At 38.9% G+C, this 19,333-nt stretch overlaps 1 protein-coding gene across 11 annotated transcripts in view; it reads left to right on the plus strand.

Moving 5' to 3' along the window:
- CSNK1G1 (casein kinase 1 gamma 1) overlaps positions 1 to 19,333 on the plus strand; it is a 153,410-nt gene that overhangs the window by 120,051 nt on the left and 14,026 nt on the right. For 8 of the 11 annotated variants that reach the window (XR_016392077.1, XM_022579749.3, XM_089907126.1 and 5 more), the window contains 5 exons: positions 1,372 to 1,457; positions 3,366 to 3,450; positions 3,720 to 3,868; positions 4,514 to 4,618; positions 14,891 to 15,001. Coding sequence is in view for 10 of the 11 variants with exons in the window: in XM_022579749.3 (XP_022435457.1) it covers positions 1,372 to 1,457; positions 3,366 to 3,450; positions 3,720 to 3,868; positions 4,514 to 4,618; positions 14,891 to 15,001 (536 nt within the window). In the remaining variant the exon portion in view is untranslated. The other 3 variants (XM_089907128.1, XM_089907130.1, XM_089907127.1) reach the window with 3 other exon arrangements.

Consider the following 19,333-nt stretch of genomic DNA (forward strand, 5'->3'; position numbering starts at 1 on the left):
TGACAAAATCTGTTTCTTTAAGTTCTGTTAACAAAATCTCTTTTTGTTTTCAATTACATATGAAATTTATTGCAAACTTCAGGCAAGCCTTGTAGTCAAAAGCTTCTGATGGCCTTGCTGTTTTGCTTCATTCTTTTTAAGATTATTTCAGTTGCTCTGTATCAGCTCAACTTTATGTTATTTATGTCTCTTGTCAGGGTGCCGCCCCTTCCCATTAGTGACCTCATTTCCAAAAACCTCCTTCAAAGTACAATTTAGAAAGTTGCCTTTTCTTTCTTCATCTGCCCTGTAGAGTACTATGCACTCTTTTTCATGCAAATTTCCTGTAATTGGAGGCGGCAGTTAAATGTGTTGTGCTTCTGTATTTTGGGTTACCTGAGTAGCTTTCCCTGCCTCCCTGACTCTGTTAGGTTTTACTTTCTGCACAAAGAAGACAAAATCAAGTTTAAGATAGCCCCTTATTCTTGCATCTGTCATTTCTTTTGAACTCGATTCTGAAAAATAAACACATGAAATGTCTGAGATAAATTGTAATTGGCAATTAAAAATGGAAGAATGTACTACTTCTATTGTCTGACAGTCAAAGAATGTATAAGATGTTTTCTGAGATGTAGTTACAATTTTTTATTAACTATTCTGCAGTTCTTTACCATCCTTATCTTCCCGATTTAAAGAAAAGAAAGAAAAATCCAGCAACTTGTTTTACATGATAAGCTCTCTGAATGCAGGGATACTGTTTTATGTGCCCACAAAGGGCACCTTAGTAATAAACTTTAAATTTTTCTTTAGGTGGCTATGGGACATGGTACAAATGGGGTGGAGCTGAGGATTGTGCCCTGATGTTTGCTTACATTAAACTAAATTTTAAGTGTTCATTTTTATGATGAATAAAAAGCACTAGGCATGTATGCTAGGCATTCTGCAGCTTGTGTCTTTGCGGGCCTAGCCAGAATGGACTCTCTTAGCAGCCTCAGCTACTCAATCTGCTGCTCACTTTTCGTGTTGGTAACCAAAGAGTAATTGTAGCCCATGTACTAGGAATAACATTTTGTTTAAATTATCTCACTTTCAGGAAGGTGACGGCATAGCGTGAGGAGGGGTGGTTACTCACCATTTGGTGATTTGGACTTGGTTTTAGTTTAGGATTTGCTCTTTTCACTTGATATTTACTTGCCAGTAGCAGATCTAGGCAAAGGACGTACACGTTGTTTTTGGTTTTGATCTAAAATACTATCCCTGATTTAGATATACAAAGAATTAGTAAGCAGAGCCTTTCCAGAGCAGACGGGTTTCTGAAGGGATTACTTGGTTTTGAACCCCTTTCTGCTTTAATAACTGCAAACATAATGTGTCATCTGTCTTCCTTTTTAGAGCAAAGCCGGCGGGATGATTTGGAAGCCTTAGGCCATATGTTCATGTATTTCCTTCGAGGCAGCCTACCCTGGCAAGGACTCAAGGTATCCTTGGAAGTGCTCAGTGGAGGGCTTTGTTTAAATACTCAGTTGATAATGAAGGAGTTGCTGACTTGATGTCTGTAGGAAGCACAAAGGGGAAGATTGGCTACGGGGATGACAGGCAGGAACGACGTTAGTCTATAATGTAAATGCTCACCTGGGCTTTGGAAGCTCTCTTTTGCCCACGTTTGTCTTCTTCCCCTTCTGATCCTTCTTCCTTATTTTAGAGTTTTCCATAATCTCTTACCTCATTCCCTCCCAGCCTTGGCAGTGCTGCTTTTCTCTCTGTGTCAGTATGCCTCCTTCACTAACATTATGTAGCAGGCATATTGTTCCCAGGGTGTTGGGGAATTTCTGGAACAAATTGATGATAGCAGCTACTACACATTTTACCAGCAAGGCCAGCAGGACTAGGTGTGCCCCTAAGGGGAACTGGGAAATACTTGTTCTTCCTATATAGGCTAAGGACCCACCTGAACTAAAACGAAAATCCAGGTTAAACATTGCTGTTCAAGTGTTTAATTGAATAAATGCCTTTGCATAAAATAGCTGTTCCTTGTAAAATGTGTAGTTTAAATAGCCTTCCTTAGGTAGGTGTCAATACAGTGCATTTGTGTCGAAGTTAACTATTAATTATAGTTACAACCATTGTAATGGTTACTCTGTGCCTCTGGCGGTTAGACTAGGAAATGGTGAGCTTGTAACCCATTCTACGTCCCATTAGATAGTTAAATGCAAGACATTTTTGAGTTGTGATTTATTTCAACATGTTAGTATGGAAGGAAACTTAATTGGTAGCTTTGGGTACTACTATACCCCTTCCCTCCCGAAGGGCAGAATGATTCGTTTTGCTGTGCTTTCTTGGACATTGTCCTGAAAAGTGAGGCTTTTATCCCTTCCCTTTGGGAAGATTTTATTTCTTTCCCGTTAAATTCCTCTCCTAACATCTCCTCCATGGTCTTCTCCTAGTCACATATACCTTCTCATTGATATTGACAGCTGTCAAATAGAGTTTCACATTCTGTTTGCTCATTATACAGCCAAATAATGCATTTGTATATTATTAATTGCTTGAAACTTTCTCATGATCCATGAATCATTTTAGTGGTAGTTGTAGATTTAAAACTCCTCCAGTATACTTCAAAACATAATTGCTTAAAGCCTGGTGCAGCAGGCTAGGCAGAGCCTCATGAGAATCCCTTGAGACCACATTATTGGTCCAAGCTCCAGGAGCCGTCTGTCTACAGTCTTGAGCAAACCAAACTTGGCTACTTTGAGCCACTGACATATAGCAAACCTGTCTGTTAGCCATGCCTGTATCATAGTTAACATTTTTCCCTCTGGAAGCACATTGTGGAAAGGCAGTTGTTTTTTGCTTTTGTTTTTGTTTTAATTTAATTTAATTAATTTATTTTTTATACAGCAGGTTCTTAGAAAGGCAGTTTTCTTACATCTTGTTCTTTTTCTATTCAACTTCACAATAAATATGTTGTGGAGCCATCTGTCTGTTTGCCCCCATTTGGATTAGCAGTGTTTTTAATCTTATCTAGAGCTGATCTAAGGATGAGAAGGTTGAATAACTTTTGAACCCTAGTGGCCATGGGTCATTACTAAGCTGTTATAATTTTGAATTTATTTTCTTAACTTAGCCTCTCATCTCATTACATTTGGTGGTGTTTATCTGAGACTACTAAATGTATTTGCAAGTAAAACTTTCCAGAACAGATGTTTTGTACATATCTAAATATATCATCTCTACTACATTTCTTGTTTGTTAGTATTAGAAAAAAATTGAGACTATCTAACAAATCCTGCCAGTTTGAGTGAAACAGTCATTATGTCCCGAAACATATTGGACCTCCCATACTTAACACCTCTTTCCAACTAACTTTCTCTCTTTCTTCTCTACAGGCTGATACATTAAAAGAAAGATATCAAAAAATTGGTGACACCAAAAGGAATACTCCCATTGAAGCTCTCTGTGAAAACTTTCCAGGTAGGATGCTGAAAGGACACTCCAGCCAGTGTGACTGAAGCTTTGAAGGAGGTGGAGACCATATCTTAGTATTTCTAGATACTCTCCAGAAAATTTACATTTCCTTTTATTGTTATTTAAATCAAGATAGGTTTTATCACTTTGATTTGGTCCATAAAGAAAACATCAGTGTCAAATAGTCTGTACAGATATTCCTTGCCTGGCCCAAAGCTTCTCCCCATGAGAAGCATTCAGCTAATGAGCATGGCCTTTAACCTCTTTCCTAACAGAGGAGATGGCAACCTACCTGCGATATGTCAGGCGATTAGACTTCTTTGAAAAACCTGACTATGAGTATTTACGGACGCTCTTCACAGACCTCTTTGAAAGGAAAGGCTACACCTTTGACTACGCCTATGATTGGGTCGGGAGGCCTATTGTAAGTATCTTCTTTTTAACCTCCTCACCTCAGACCAGCACTGTCTCACCACCCTTGCCAGACTTTCTGCTTAAATCTATGGGGGGAAAAAAAAACACATTCCTTTGACTGCAGACGTTCCATTTGCCAGTCTTTTCAGGGTGATGCCAGGGGTCACTCTCACTAGAGTAATAAAGGAGTTACTAACTGTGTTTTTAAGATTATGACCACTGTGTCCTAAGATATCAGAATTTAAGTCAGTTTTTAAGAAGTTTTCTTTGAATGATCCAGGAGCTGGTGCTACATAAGCTATTAAGGTACTTGATTTCCGTCGGGTGGAGCCCAGCACCAGAGGAAACTTCTGAATTTTTTCTTCTGGCCTTGGGTTCACAGGGTCCTAGAGCATACTAACAGTCATCACTGTAGGATGTTATTTTTCTTTTCGAAGGCAAGCTACTCTCCAATGAACTATTGAGGACCAAATTGTCTCCCTTTTGCAGATAAGCAAACTGAAAAGGCAAGAAGACTTGAAACTGGCCTTGGTGTAATAATAACAGTAATAATAATTACTACTGTTCTGTTAGAATTAGAATGATGCTGTCCTTTGCGGAGGCATTAAGTTGGACCTGTTTTCCCCATTTGACTTTTTGATATATATTTTTTCAGCCTACTCCAGTAGGGTCAGTTCATGTAGATTCTGGTGCATCTGCAATAACTCGAGAAAGCCACACACACAGGGATCGGCCATCACAACAGCCTCTACGAAATCAGGTATGTGTTGGACCTTCATTGTTTCAGAAATCCCCCTTCTTCCTGGCTAATATTAAAATCCAAATTCTTCAGCTTCTCCACTTAAGCGTATATACTGAAATTAAAGACAAAGGGCTTAGCGTTACTCACTGTTGTGGTGTGGCATTCCAGCATCCCTCAGGGTTGTGTAATAGCACTGAGATGTGGCCAGGTGTCTTACATGAAGCATCCACTCTAGAGAAGCTGGGCCTGTCAAAATCTGTTGGCTGAAAGGGACAGTCTGCCACAGGCCCAAAAACACACTGGATGGACAGGGTAGCCCACTTTGGGTCTCATCTGCAGTCCAGAGTAGAGCTCTCACCCATGCTGGTTTTCCCTTGCTGATTAAGAAGGGTGGGTAATTTGGACTTCCAGCTGACATAGGCATGAACTGGCATCTCCACCCCACCTCTGTCCCTATATCCAGGTTAACTTTATAGCTGGCCAGGATCTGTACCTGTAGTGAAGATTCAGCTTTGCTTTAGGCCATTCCAGAGAAGGCCATGTTGTCCATCCTTCAGTGATCATGGTTTGGGAAGCTAGTGGTTTGGATGAGAGGCTTCTCTCAGCCTAAAGACAGAGGAGGCAAACACCACCCCTTCCCCTGCCAAAAAAAAAAAAAAATCAACAAATTTGACAACGTTTAAAGAAAGGGGTAACTGATTGGGAAGTAAATATGACAGTTTTAATCCTCATTACCTTATATATTGCTAAGAGGAAAATGAGTACCTCAGCAGATAAAGAAGCAAAGAATAATAAACAGATAACACACACACACATAGTCATATCAAATTAGATTGTTCCCCCCTCATCCCTGACCTCACTGTTTTATATTCACAGACATTTTTACAATAAAATGTAAAAAAACTTATCTCACAGATGTACATGTGAAAGTACATAGGTTAAAAATAGAATATAGAATCCAGATGCCCCCTCTAAAACAAAAACAAACAAAAAAGTAGTATACTTAGGTATCACACACACACATACATACAGTAAAGTATGTACACAAATATAGATAGACTCACCAGTGAGTACATACTTTTGGCATGTATGTGTGGCATGTTGGGTAAGAAAAAGATGTGTGAAGGAAGGAAATCTATGTATTAGAGAGTAGATAAAAGAGAGAGTAGGTAGGCAAAAAGATGGGGTTTAGCAAACTATGACCCCTAATTGGGTCCAGAGTTACATACTTTAATCAGAGTACTTGGCTAATGATTCTATTTTGACTGACTTGTGATTTGACAGCAGAGTACTGTTGACTTCTGCAGTCGTTCTTCCCTACCCGCCTTTTGAAAAGTGTAGAGTGCACAGTTCAAATGACATTCTCATGCATTGCTCTTGACTTTGCAAATTGTTACAAATTCTCTAGAAAGTAATTTGATAAAGTTACAATCCTCTCTGATAGAATAATTTTACTTCTTGGAATCATAATAAAACAATCACAATAAAACAATCCAAGATACAGTTTTACTTATGTGCATTAAACTGTCACAGTGCTATTTCTAGCAAAGTTTTAGAAATGATCCACCTATCTAATTATAAGGGAATGGTTATGGATCCGCTCAAATCTTTTATCAAATAAACTGGCTTATAATAAAATGAATTGTAATGCATTTATTCAGTGGAATATTATCTAGCCACTTAAAATAATATTTAGGAAAACTTGTAGCAACCTGAAAATGTTTATGGTTGTATAGTAAAGAAATCACAATACAAAATTAGAAATACCTCATGATTTTCCTGAAGGGGAAGGGAAAATGAGAAAGTCAATGGGAGGAGATAATGCCAAAATATTAACAGAAGTAGTGTTGGAAGTTGTAGTATTGTGGGTAATATTTTTCCAAACTATTCTTTTTTTTTATTTTTTTGCGGTACGCGGGCCTCTCACTGTTGTGGCCTCTCACTGTTGTGGCCTCTCCTGTTGCGGAGCACAGGCTCCAGACGCGCAGGCTCAGCGGCCATGGCTCACGGGCCCAGCCGCACCGCGGCATGTGGCATCTTCCCGGACCGGGGCACGAACCCGTGTCCCCTGCATCGGCAGGCGGACTCTCAACCACTGCGCCACCAGGGCAGCCCCTACAAACTATTCTATAATGGAGTTATGTTACCTTATAATGAAATATACATTTAAATAGTAAAGGTATGAAAGAAATAAAAAAATAATTTAAGTAGTCAGTGAAATCATAATACCTGCCCATCATAAATATTGAATACTTATTCAAATAATTCAATATTTATTTGAATAAATATTCAAATACTTTTAGAATATTTGAAAACTAAAATATGTGTTTCCTTTAGTTTCCCTTGTCTTTTCTGCTTCAGTGAATTCATAATCAATGTTGCTGTTTTGATTGAATTTTAAAGGTATGGGGAAAAGAGATGGTTGAAGACCTAGATTTCCAGGGTGGAAAATGAGGTCATACCTAGTATCTGAGTAAAAGTACAGTGAATTTCAGTGTACTTTCAAGTGAAAAGTCATTAAACCCGGGTATGTAATTAGGAAATCTCATCTACAAGGCAGTAAGCTTCTTTTTAAAGACTTGAGTCTTGAAAGCGTGTTTGATTTTTTTTTTTTCTTTTAGGGTTTTTAGTATCCCATGGCTGCTAAGGGATTGAAATTCCCCACATCAGTGCAAATTTTATACCTCCTTTCCATCAGGATTCTGAATTCTAACTGGGTAGAATTCTTTCTGCACTGTGCACTGTGGGTAAATGGATTTCTAGTGTCTTTTCAGCCTTTACACTGTCTTAGTCTGTGGTCTCATTGCTTTGGTTCCATCTTCAGGGTTTTTTCCTTATGCTTTTTTTTTTTTTTTAAGATTAATTCTTTGCAAGTTTTGAAATCAGCCAAAGAAGAAACTAAAATCTCTCCTTGAGAGAGATTGAAAGGTATTAACTTTAGGGACAGCTAACCTTTCTTCAGCAATTTTGACTCGGTAAATCTAGCTAAGGACTTGCTATGTGAAAGTATGTCCTGGAGATACCAAGATAAGTAGGGAGTCCTTGTCCTCAAAGAACTGACAAGCAGATAAGCCAGGTGGCCAGATAACTTATAAAACAAGGCAGAACAGATAAGCATCCCAAATCACAATCTTTAGGGACTGGAAGGAGACTTTTCATCTAATCTGAGCATGACAAAGAATTTCATGAAAGAAGCTGCATTTGAAATGCTCTTGGAAGAATTGGGTGGAAATGAAAGAGGCATTCCAAGCAAAAAGGAAATATGAGCAACAGCAAATTATCTAGTTCCATTTTGCTAAAATATATTCTGTGAATAAAGGAGACAAGGCTAGGAAAATAGGTTGGAGCCGTTCGATAAAGCTCCTGAAATGCTGGGCTACTGGAGAGTTAGTGCTTAATTTCAGTAGGGAATAGGTACTAAAGGTATTTGAACAGAGGGGTGATAAGATCAAAACTTTGCTTTAGAAATCTTTCAGCATAGAAGGTGGTAATACCCTGGCAGCCAGCATGGAGACCAATAAGACAGTGAGTTCCCTTGAGAGGTAAAGGGGGTGCATATGGACTGTAGTGGTGAGAATGAAATAAAATTGAAAAATGATACAGGGATATAATCTATCAGAATTGGGAGCTCACATGTATGGCAGGGTTGAGGGAGAAGGATGGGTCAAAGCTGTTGCTGTGCGCTTCAGCTGAAGATGGCTGGCAGGCAGAGGATGACTCTCAAAACCTGAGAGCTCTTTGGAGATGACATTGATGATAATGCTTGAAGAACCTACTTATTCTGAATTAGTCTGCCCATCAATTGTGTGATAGAGGAGAAGGATGAGGAGCTCAGAACTTGGTTTTAGCTTATCCCAAGCCTTAGGCTGCAGGACACTTCCGCTTTTGGGGGCCTCAGCTTCCACAAATGTAAGCCTTGTAAGGGCAGAGATTTTTGTTGTTTTGTTCACTGCTGTATCCCTAACCCCTGAAAGAATGTCTGGAATAGTAGGTACTCAGTAAATAATTGTTTGAATGATGAATGAATGAATCTGTCAAATGAGGAGTTTAGATGAAATCATATATTTGTTTAAAATATAGATTTTTGGGCTTCCCTGGTGGCGCAATGGTTGAGAGTCTGCCTGCCAATGCAGGGGACACCGGTTCGAGCCCTGGTCTGGGACGATCCCACATGCCGCAGAGCAACTAGGCCCGTGAGCCACAACTACTGAGCCTGCGCGTCTGGAGCCTGTGCTAGTGAGAGGCCCGCGCACCTCGATGAAGACTGGCCCCCGCTTGCCACAACTAGAGAAAGCCCTCGCACAGAAACGAAGACCCAACACAGCCCAAAAAAATTAATTAATTAATAAGGAATAAACTAATACTGTAATTTCAAGATGTTTCCCTCTATCCACCCCCCCTTTAAAAAATATATATAGATTTTTATTTAACCTTCCAAGAAAAGTAAATTTTAAACTTTTCTTCCTACTTGTTTTTCTATTTCCACAAAGAGCCATCCTGCCTTGTTTGGCAGCCAGAGTAGGGCTGGATTGTCTGCTCAAGGGGAAGGGTTTGAAAAAACACAGCAGGCTCTTGCTGCAAAGCAAGTTCAGGAGATTGTATTAGTTCTCCTCCGTCACCATGGGATTTTTCAGGGAAAATTTGCTTTGCTGGTTGACTGACCAGCATACTGAATTGAATTGAGTATCATTTGGTTCCTAGGTACAGTACGAGAGCCCAAACATGGTGGCCAGAGAACTGCATTTAAACTCACCTATATTGAATCTGTCTAGTATTTTAATACCAGGTGCTTAAGATCAATTTCTTTGAACATTAATTTACCCAGCTAGAGAACTGTAATTCAGTCATGAGTTTGGGTAGAATAAATGTTCCTAAAAGCTAGATCCACTCAAAAGGATCCCAACGGGTTAGTCTTTTCTGTCATTTTACCCTTGGTATTTGTCCTTTCCCAGTTCCAAAGATGGTCAATCTTGCCATGACTCAAGTTCCTCTTAAAGAATTCTGCATTACCATTCATCAGGAAGACGATGAAAACTTTACTAGTTCTTCCTATTTCTACCCGGCAAAGCTTCCCTTGCATTCGCTGATCAAATTCGATCAGGAAGTAAGTCCTGCCACTATCCAGATAGCTCATATTAAAGTGCAGTACTGTTGAAGGTTTTATGCAGTGTGTTTGTACGACATGCAACAAAATATATATAAATTTATATATATATATATATATATATATATATATATATATATATAGCATATTGCATTGATTAGCATGTGCATGCAGCAACACACTTCCTTTCACAACCTCTAGCTTGTGACAATCCTTACTCAGGTAGATGCTACACAAATATATACTACTGTGGTTCAGCAGTTTTGTTAGTTTCTCTTTTCTCCCATAGACCCCTTTTATTTGGTAGATTTTCTGTGGGCATTTGAAGAAGGGGTACTTGGCCTAAAAGGTTAGGGAGAACAGATCTGTTTTTAGGTTGGAAAGAGTCATATTGACCATCGAGAATTATTAAATTCTACCAGACATGGTATCCTACCCCTGATAATATTGAATCCTCAAATATTACTTATTCATTTTTATAGGACCAGCATATGTTTAAGGGAAAGAATGTCATACTGAGTTCTGAAGAAGATATGCCCCAATAAAAGAGTAGTTAATATTTATTCTGTTTGTGTCTAGACTCCAAGGGATTAGATTTAAGTCCAGTAGCCTTAAAAAAAAAAAAAAAAAAGGAAAGCTGATGAATTTTCCATTCCCTTCCTTTTACAGAGTACTTCTTTGTTTTCAGCGAGGTTCAGAGTTTGCTAGTTTAAGGAGCAGATGAGTTTGCTCAGCGATCACTTGCCTACTTCTGACCCGTGTGTGATTTCCTGACTTGCTGCCTGCTGTCTAGCAGGAGCTCAGGTGTGGAGATTGCACACTCACCCTGCCCCGCTCCAGCACAGAGCTCAGTGCAGAATGAGCTGTCCCTCCTCATTTCTGGGACCTTAATTCCAAGGGGGATATTGTAACAAGCAAGTGCAAAACTGAAGTGCAGTCCTTTTCTTAGCTTCTCCCACTCTGTAACCTAGTCTTTGCTGCTCACCTCTGCTCCTAATTCTCTATTCCATATTAAAAGTTTTCTTCCTCTGTCTGTATGCATTGTTCAGTATTTTGTATATCAGCATATACCCTGTATTCTGAGGCACCTCCTTGTAGGAGGTGATTCCAAAGTAATCTTACCTAGATAAATCATCATTCCATAGGGGAGGTGTCTTATGCCATTTTGAGTAAGAATAGGGCAAGATTTGAGTAGAGAATTTCAAACCTCTAGGATGGTTCCTGTGATTTTTTTTCAGAGCTTCACAGAATTGATGCTGCTGTCTCTGTGGGCCTATATAGTATTGGGCTTGGAAATAATCCTTCCAGGTTCTTATCAGTGATTTTCAAATATCGCTGATATTTGACCAAGTTTGTAGAAAACAGGAACTCACTATTGGTACACCTGACAGATTGCACGTAACAGTCCCTGTCTGGCAGAGGAAAATTGGTTCCATTTCATGAGCTTGATGGAGAAGTTTTTGATTTTGTTAAAGTATACACTTTAATAACTTTACCAACTTTTTTTCATTTCATACCTGAGGTCTAACACATAATATAGTGTACTTAATATACTATATTAAACTTTTGTTTAATCTTGGAAGTGTGGTAAGACAGAATGTAGTCAAGTGTATTTATTACTAACCTTTTGGTACTATTCAGTCTCTATTCTTGTTAATTACAGTTGAAGACTGTAATTATATAAGGAGGCCTGGAAGACTGACATGAGAGGCCAAAATGTTCTGTATAGATGGCAACTTTTAAAATATTTTAAGAGCCGTGTAGTAAAATGGATAAAATCCATTTTATAGATGTAATCAAAATTAATTTTTCAAAATAACTTTACATAAAGAGTAGGATTTGGTGATTTGTTTGTTACAACAGGAGGAAGATATTTGCCTGCCTTCTGCTTCAGAAAAGTAGCTTTATCTCCAATAAAAATTTGAGAGAATTTTCAAGCCATAGATGGAAGTGGTTATCTGAGGTGTTTTCAGACTGTATTTTCTTGCCCTCCTGTTAGTGTCGTTCTCTGTCTGTCTGTGAATCGCTGCCAAATGATTGCTGGGAGAGACTTGCTTCCTCTGCCCTAGGCACATGTGGTGGTTTTGACTTTTTACACTAGGCTTCTATGTTTTCCCTTAACTATTTTTTGTAGCTTTGCCTTTGATTTATGTTCTGCTAGGTTGCTGCTCTTTTGATTTCCACATTCACCTACTAGATAGTAAACTAAGCATTTCCACGCAGGTGATGCAATCACAACTGAAGATTTTAAAGCATTATCCCAAGGAATTCCCACTACTTGAGATTCCTGCTCCTGCCTTTGGGGACTTACACACTCCATTTGGACCTTTGCCTTTCAAGTAATGCAGAGAGATTGGTTTTGTTGAATGACTCTTCTACCCATGGACGCTCCTGATTGCTTTTTAGATAGACATGTTGCATGAATGATTTTTAAGAATGAAGGGTTTACATGCCGATCTCCTCTGCTGGTTTGCTTGGTATAACTGGCTCCTGTGCTGATTATGCCTAATCATAACCTCTGTGTATACAGCATTGCCTAGAGTACCTTTCAGGAACAGGTAGACTCGCAGAATTCTGTAGTTGTGAACATTCCTTGGTTTCATTTAGTTTCTAGGCACTCAGTGGCTTTCTAAAACTGGCAGATGAACACTTCTACTACATCAACCTCTAGATACCAGTCCAGGCCCTTAAGTTCCAGAAAAGAATAGCCATAGAGTTTAGTATTATGGTGAAAGTAGTTCCCAAAGTAATAAACCAACAACCCCAGGTTCAGGTCTGTCCCTTGGTTTTGTTGCTTTCAGTGGATACAGAAGGCGTTGGAGAGCAGTAGAATGGTGCCATGTGTTCTTCACTTGTCACAGTGCAAGCATTTATGAAGCAATCTGGAATGCTAGCATTGTTTTTCTCCCCTCAAAAGATAAATAGACCATTGCATTGAGGATGGAGATGGAGTGTGACTTCTGGGCCTTTGAAAAAATGTCTAGCTATTTTCATTTAGACAAAAATGTTAATTCTTCCAACAAATTACCTATTTAGCTAGAATTAATATAAACAAATACACAGCCCAGGGAGTCAGACAGTACCATCAAATCAGACTTCTGAGATGTATTTCAGTAAAAATAGAAAAAATAGTTGATCCAGCTGTCCAGGGTTTTGTTAAGCTTAAAAGCATATGAGTGTTTTATATACGTTTCATCTGCCCTAAAAACAAATGCAAAACAGAGAGTGTTCATGAGAGAAGTAATTGCACTGAACATGTATCATGGAACTCAAAATGGCAGCAAATGACTTATAAATGTCTGGATATTTTTTAAGCATTTAAATTTTTTGAGAACAGACAATTCTATATAGTAGTTTAGGAGCTTAAACAGTCTACTTAAATATTACAAAAAACTCATAAAGTCCTAGAGAGAACTGAAGAGGCTATCACTAATAGATATTAGTTATAGATATTACTTATAATATTAGAAGAACAGATATATTCTTAAATCTCCAGTAGTGAGAATAAATGAGATTAAGTGCTCTGAGATATGGATATTGGTTTATAAAATAGTTATGGTTATGTTATAAACCACAGTCTCATTTTGGAAAAATGAAATTTTTTGAACTTCTGAACTGAACTTCTGAACTTCTTGGCAGAATTGGGGTGGGGAGATATTTTGAGTAGCTTTGATTCTCTCAAATGTGACTAGCAGTATAAAACTAAACTCCTCTTTTGTAAGAGTATATATAGCAAGCAAGTTAATACAGTTGCCTTCTTACAGAATATGCTCATTCCCTGAGGAATATCAGAAAACATGGCCAGGATCTTTTATAGTGCTGTTACCCATGTCACCTCATATTCCATTACTTAAAAAAGATGAGTAAGTTGTAGCTGGTGTACAATGCTTTTTTTAAATGGGAAAAGCCTTTTTGATGATTTATAGATGAGCTTTAAACAACTCTTGTCAATGAGTTACAGAAGGGGGTGAGTGAAGTGGAGCCTCAAATTACTACTACTTCGGTCTTCCTTTTCTTTTTTATAGAATACAACATTTATAGCTGTGAACATTTCTAATATTTATAGCATCCTTACTGGTTTTCATGCAGAGCAGCAATATCACGTCCCAACCCCTGCTGCTGTTTATATCAGCAGCAGTTAAAATTTGACTTACTAATCCCTCATTGCTGCCTCTCCAACACCTCATTTTTCATTTTTGTAGAGCCTTAGGACTGTTACAGCTGAGCATCATGATGTTAACACCTCCTCAGCCATCTGGCACAGGGGAAGAGGCACCTAAACAGATTCTTCAGAACAAATATCACATAGGAGCAAGATCAGAATAGTGTGAGATCTAAAAAACAGGTAAAGAAGGAATGAAGAGAGCCTGAATGACAGCAAAGGTGAAAGCAGAACCCAACGAGGTTTTGAATTGCAAGCCCTCCTTTTGCTGGGAAAAGATCTGCCTTTTGCTTTATAGAAGAAAATAGTTCGTAGTAGTCTTATCTAAACTTTTTCTAATTCCAGACTAGAGGCTGTTAGCTAGAGGAATCTGGAAAACATTGTAGCCTTATTTCCCCCCATCTTTGCATATTTTTGACCTGTGAACCTGCTTTTGAAGAGATACTTTGTTCATCCTTTTAGATAAGAAAGCATATTCCAGCTACTGCTCATTTTATCTTAGTTGAAAGTCCTCTGGAAGTTTATGTTGAGGGTAGTGGGATCCCTATTCAAGGAAAAGGCTTATTACCTTGATTCCTAATGCTGGGAATTTTCTATATTGACTACTGTCTATTTAGATAGATAGTTAGTGAAATGACTTGTAAGTATGATTATTCCTTTGTCCAACAATCCTAACTTTCTGAATTTGGTCTGCTTAGTGGCTACTGAAATTTTACTAATATGGAAGCTGAAAGGTGATTCCAGCTTTTGATAGTTTTTATTTTTTTTAACCTCCTCTTTTGGTGATCATTGTTTTTCTGTGTCTAGGCAAGGATGGTATGCTAGAGGCAATTACGTGTTGGCTCATTAGGCTGAAACGAATGTAGCCAAGCTATCTTTTTCTCAGTGCTTTGCAGCAGTTGTTCAAAATCCAAAACAAAAACAAAACCCTTAGGGACACTAATGTACTTGATTTTGATATTGCTTGCTGTTGCTTCACCTTTCCTTCCGTATCTTGCTCTCATGCTTCCTAATGCCTGAGCAGACTGCATCGTCAGAGCGCCGAGGAGAGTGGGAAATCCAGCCCAGCCGGCAGACCAATACCTCATACCTGACGTCTCACTTGGCTGCAGACCGCCATGGGGGATCAGTGCAGGTACTTACGGCCTTTATTGCCTTTTCCTGGCCCTCCCAGCTTAGCTGGTAGAATGTTGGCTTGCTTCTGAAACCCAAGTTCCTTTAGAATGGAAACTTACAGCGAGGTTGAGCTGCTTTTATAGTGAACTGAATATCTCTGTGCTGATTTTCTACCTAGGTGGACTTGTAAGACTCACTTGTTGAGATGATTCTGGGTAGTTGTCATTGACTAAGAAATATCTATATGACTTCTGATACTGATTCCTGGTTAAACTAATCCTACGGCCTTGATCCACTCATGATAGACCATAAAATAACGTCAAGGTAGAAGTCTGTTAGTGTCAAGTCTGGGAACTGCAAAGAAATATTTAAAATAAGTATTTTGGGGATAGAGGACTGCATATGTAGCTCATTCCATGATGATATATGCCCTAGTACATAAGGTGAGATTGTTCATTGGTCCAACTCAACCATTTATGAGTGGGAACCCAAGAAGTTGGGCTATTTCTTTTTTTCTCCCTAGAATAAGTGTGGTCTTAGAGAATTATTTCTGATTTCATTTGGACTATTTTGAATCTCTATTCTCCCTTGTAAGAGAACACCTTAAGAACACCTTGCATCTCTTAACTTTTCATATATGTCACTATTTCAATAATCTTAACCTGAATATTTTTCTCATAGTGGTAAGTGACACCACCAGTTGGGGCACACAGGTGAACCCAGAGCTACCAAATGTAAATTCTTATAAAGGGATAGGCAAGCCTTTTTCACATAGAAACGCATCTTGATAGGCTGATTGTTTAGGATATGCCTTTACATGGAGTGACTCACTGAAGATTGTGTTATTCACAGGAAGTTAGGAGACAGTTTTGTCCTCTAAACCAAAAATGATCTCATAGGAACATCTCATAGGTAAAAATGATGGATTGAACACACCCACTCCTGAAACAACACTAAAAAAATGATAAGGAGATTTTTTTTTTTTTAAGGTATAAATCCATATAAGAATGGAGAAAACGGGCTTCCCTGGTGGCGCAGTGGTTGAGAGTCCGCCTGCCGATGCAGGGGACACGGGTTCGTGCCCCAGTCCGGGAAGATCCCACATGCCGCGGAGCGGCTAGACCCGTGAGCCATGGCCGCTGCGCCTGCGCATCCGGAGCCTGTGCTCCGCAACAGGAGAGGCCGCAACAGTGAGAGGCCTGTGTACCGCAAAAAAAAAAAAAAGAAATTAATAGTGATTGCAGCAAAATAAATTGTCAGTATTCCAGATATACAAATAACGCTTACTTTTTAATTAAGTTATTCTAAAATAATAAATGGAAAAGCATAAAAATGATAGTTTCAAATACTAATAATTTGTTGCATTCGTTAGGTTCTTTACAGTTTTTCAAATTGCTTTTTTCCCTAAACATCATTCTATTTAACTACCATAGTAATTATAAGGTAAATAGGACCAAGGTGGTTATCGGCCTAATCTTACAGAATTAGAAACCAGGGCTCAAAGAGAATGTTGATGGTAGAGCTAGGCCTGGAATCCAGCTCTTGGGTCACCTACATTAGGTTTTTGTTCCACTGCTCATCTAGGCAACTGTTCAGTGGTTTGACGAACTGTACCTTCAACCTGAAATAATTAAGTGGATGCACTAGAGACCCAGATTAGTTGCCATTGATTCCCAGGTATATTCTAGGTTAGACAGCTGGTGGTAAGGTTACCATTTGTGCCTGATTTGTTTGAGACCAGATACTCATGGATACAGATAAGATGTCTAGTCTATAAAATGGGGATAACCTCTTCTTCCTTAGATTGCTCAAGGACATTGCTTGTGGGTCAAGCGGCAACATAGTAAGGAGAAATTAGAGAGTATGAGACATGCAAAACAGTATAAGCAAGTGCTGTGACCCAAAGTCACCAAGTAATTCACAGTGGTGGTGCTTACTATTGCTTTGTTCACGTCAGTAGAGGCCAAGACATTTTATTTAACATCTTGTCTAGTTCCTGAATTGTCTACTAAAAAACTTACTGTGATTTCTCCTTTAACCCTTGTGCTCACAGAATGAATTTACCAGCATTATCCCTAGTGTGCAGCCAGAATGTGCCCACAAGAAGCATATATAGGCTGAGGAAATTAACAGGACAACATTAGCATGACAGGCTGTGGTTTCTCCAGTCTGTAAACATTCTCTCCTCAACTTTTCATTTTGAAATTTTTAAATCTAAGCAAAGGGCTGGGGCGGGGGTGGGTGCAGTGAGCCTGTGTGTATCCTTAACCTAGATTAACAAATGATTGATTTTTGCCATATTTGCCTTAACTCGGGAGGGGTATGTTTTCTAAACTATTTGTAAGTACATTTTATCCCAAAATACTTCAGCCTGCATCTCCTAAGAATGAAGCCATTCTCTCATGTAACCAACAACACCATTGTCATATCTAAGAACATTAATAATTCCATAATAGCTAATGGACAGTCATATCACATTTCCCCCAGTTGTCTCCAAAATTAATTTTATAGTGTTCAGGATCTAATCAGGGTTCTTGCATTGTATTCGGTTGTTATGCCTCTTGTCTTCTTCAATCTCTTAGTCTCTTAATCTTTTAAAATCTATAACAGCCACCTCTGTGTTTAAAAAAAAAAAAAAGATTTTTGAGGCATGTCTTTTTTGAAGAATCCAGGCTTGTTGTCATATAGAATGTCCTGCATTTTGGATTTGTCTGGTTTTTTTCCATCATACTTAGATTCAGATAAAACTTTTTTTTTTGGCAAGAATACTATATAGATAATGTTATGTAGTATTCATCATATCATGTCAGGAGACAAAGTTAGGTTGTTCCATTGATCAGAGATGCTAAATTTGATCACTAGCAGAAACTTGGGTCTCCCATGGGTTAAGTCCAAGTTTAATACTGTATGTTTCCTTGACTAACTGTACAGCATTGTTTTAATTTTTTTAAAGCTTGTATAATTAATAAGAGTAATAAATAGTTCTGGTTTAGAAATAATGGTGGGTATAGACTTCTGGTAAGTAGTATTCACCTTGTCTACCCTCTCCTCAAAGACTCCTTATACTAAACATTTCCTTCCACCTTCCTCTTTATAAGTGTGCAGGAAATTTTTGCAAATTAACTGCTAATGAGGACCCCAGATCTAGAGGGAGATTAGAGTAAACATTTATGGAGGGAGAATAACAGTACTGTGAACGTTTATTGAGCCATTACCGTGGACCATGGCACTGGGCCAAGCACTTTCTGTGGGTGGTCTGCACAGTAACCCAGCTAGGTAAGCAGCATTGTTTGCCCGTTTTACAGATTAGGAAGCTCAGGCACAGAAAGAGTAAGATCTTGCCCAAGGACCCACAGCAAGTAAGTGGTGGAGCTAGGGCTCAGAGCCAGGGCTGAGTAAATGCAGAGCCCATTTCTCATCTGCTGCACTGTGCTGCCTCCATTACTGTGTACCAGCTGTTGTACCACACACTGTCTCATGCCTTTTCTTGTATAATTCTCACAGCAGTCCGTAAGCAGCAGTCTCATGTAGATGAAAAGTTACTCACCCGAGGGCGTATGGTATCTGAACCATTTATCCTATTTTGTTGTTCTCTCCCATGTCTCAGCCAAGGTCTTTAACAGCAGAGTAGTTTGTCCAGCGGGGTCCCTTTTCCCACTTCCCAGCACCCACGTAAACAGGAATCATGTGCTGGAAATGAAAGCAGGTGACAGAAGCAGCTGCACAAGCAGGAGAAGCCTGATGGGTTCCACCTAACCAGATGACAGGAGTGAGAGCCTTCAGTTACAATTCGGGGACCGTCAGTGAGAAATGGGATGACAGTGAACCTGAAATAAAGGTTGTTGAAATAAGACTGGTCTTCCAAGGGAAAGTGTTTCCTTACTGTCTGCCCTCTCACCAGAGAGGATGTGGCAGTCTTAGTTGAGAAACTTCAAACCGATGGTCCAAAGCCATGAAGAAATTTCTGAAGGAAAGTGTGATTGCTTATAGTTTTTGATGCTCACTATTGATTTCCTTTTTAGAATTTTTTTTAACATCATCACTGAGTCTGTATATAATTATAGCATAATAAACTGAGAGGAATAGAATTAAAGACAGTAATATGACCAAAAATTTTATACGATTTTTGTGAGGATTAAATTGATACACACACAACACAATGTAGCAGAGCTCCTAACACAGAGTAGGCATTCAGTATGAAAGTTATCATCATTATATAATTAAATCATTGAGTTTTGTGTTCTCACATGATATGGGTCTGGGAACATTCCCTAAGTTAGGACATTTAGCCCCCCAACCGAGGAAAACAAACATTCCAAACACTGCCTGGCTGTCACCTAAGCTAGAGACC

This window comes from Delphinapterus leucas, chromosome 2, assembly GCF_059928025.1.
Source record: "Delphinapterus leucas isolate spDelLeu-1000000601 "Yukka" chromosome 2, BTC_Dleu_Yukka2, whole genome shotgun sequence".
Lineage (NCBI taxonomy): Eukaryota > Metazoa > Chordata > Mammalia > Artiodactyla > Monodontidae > Delphinapterus > Delphinapterus leucas.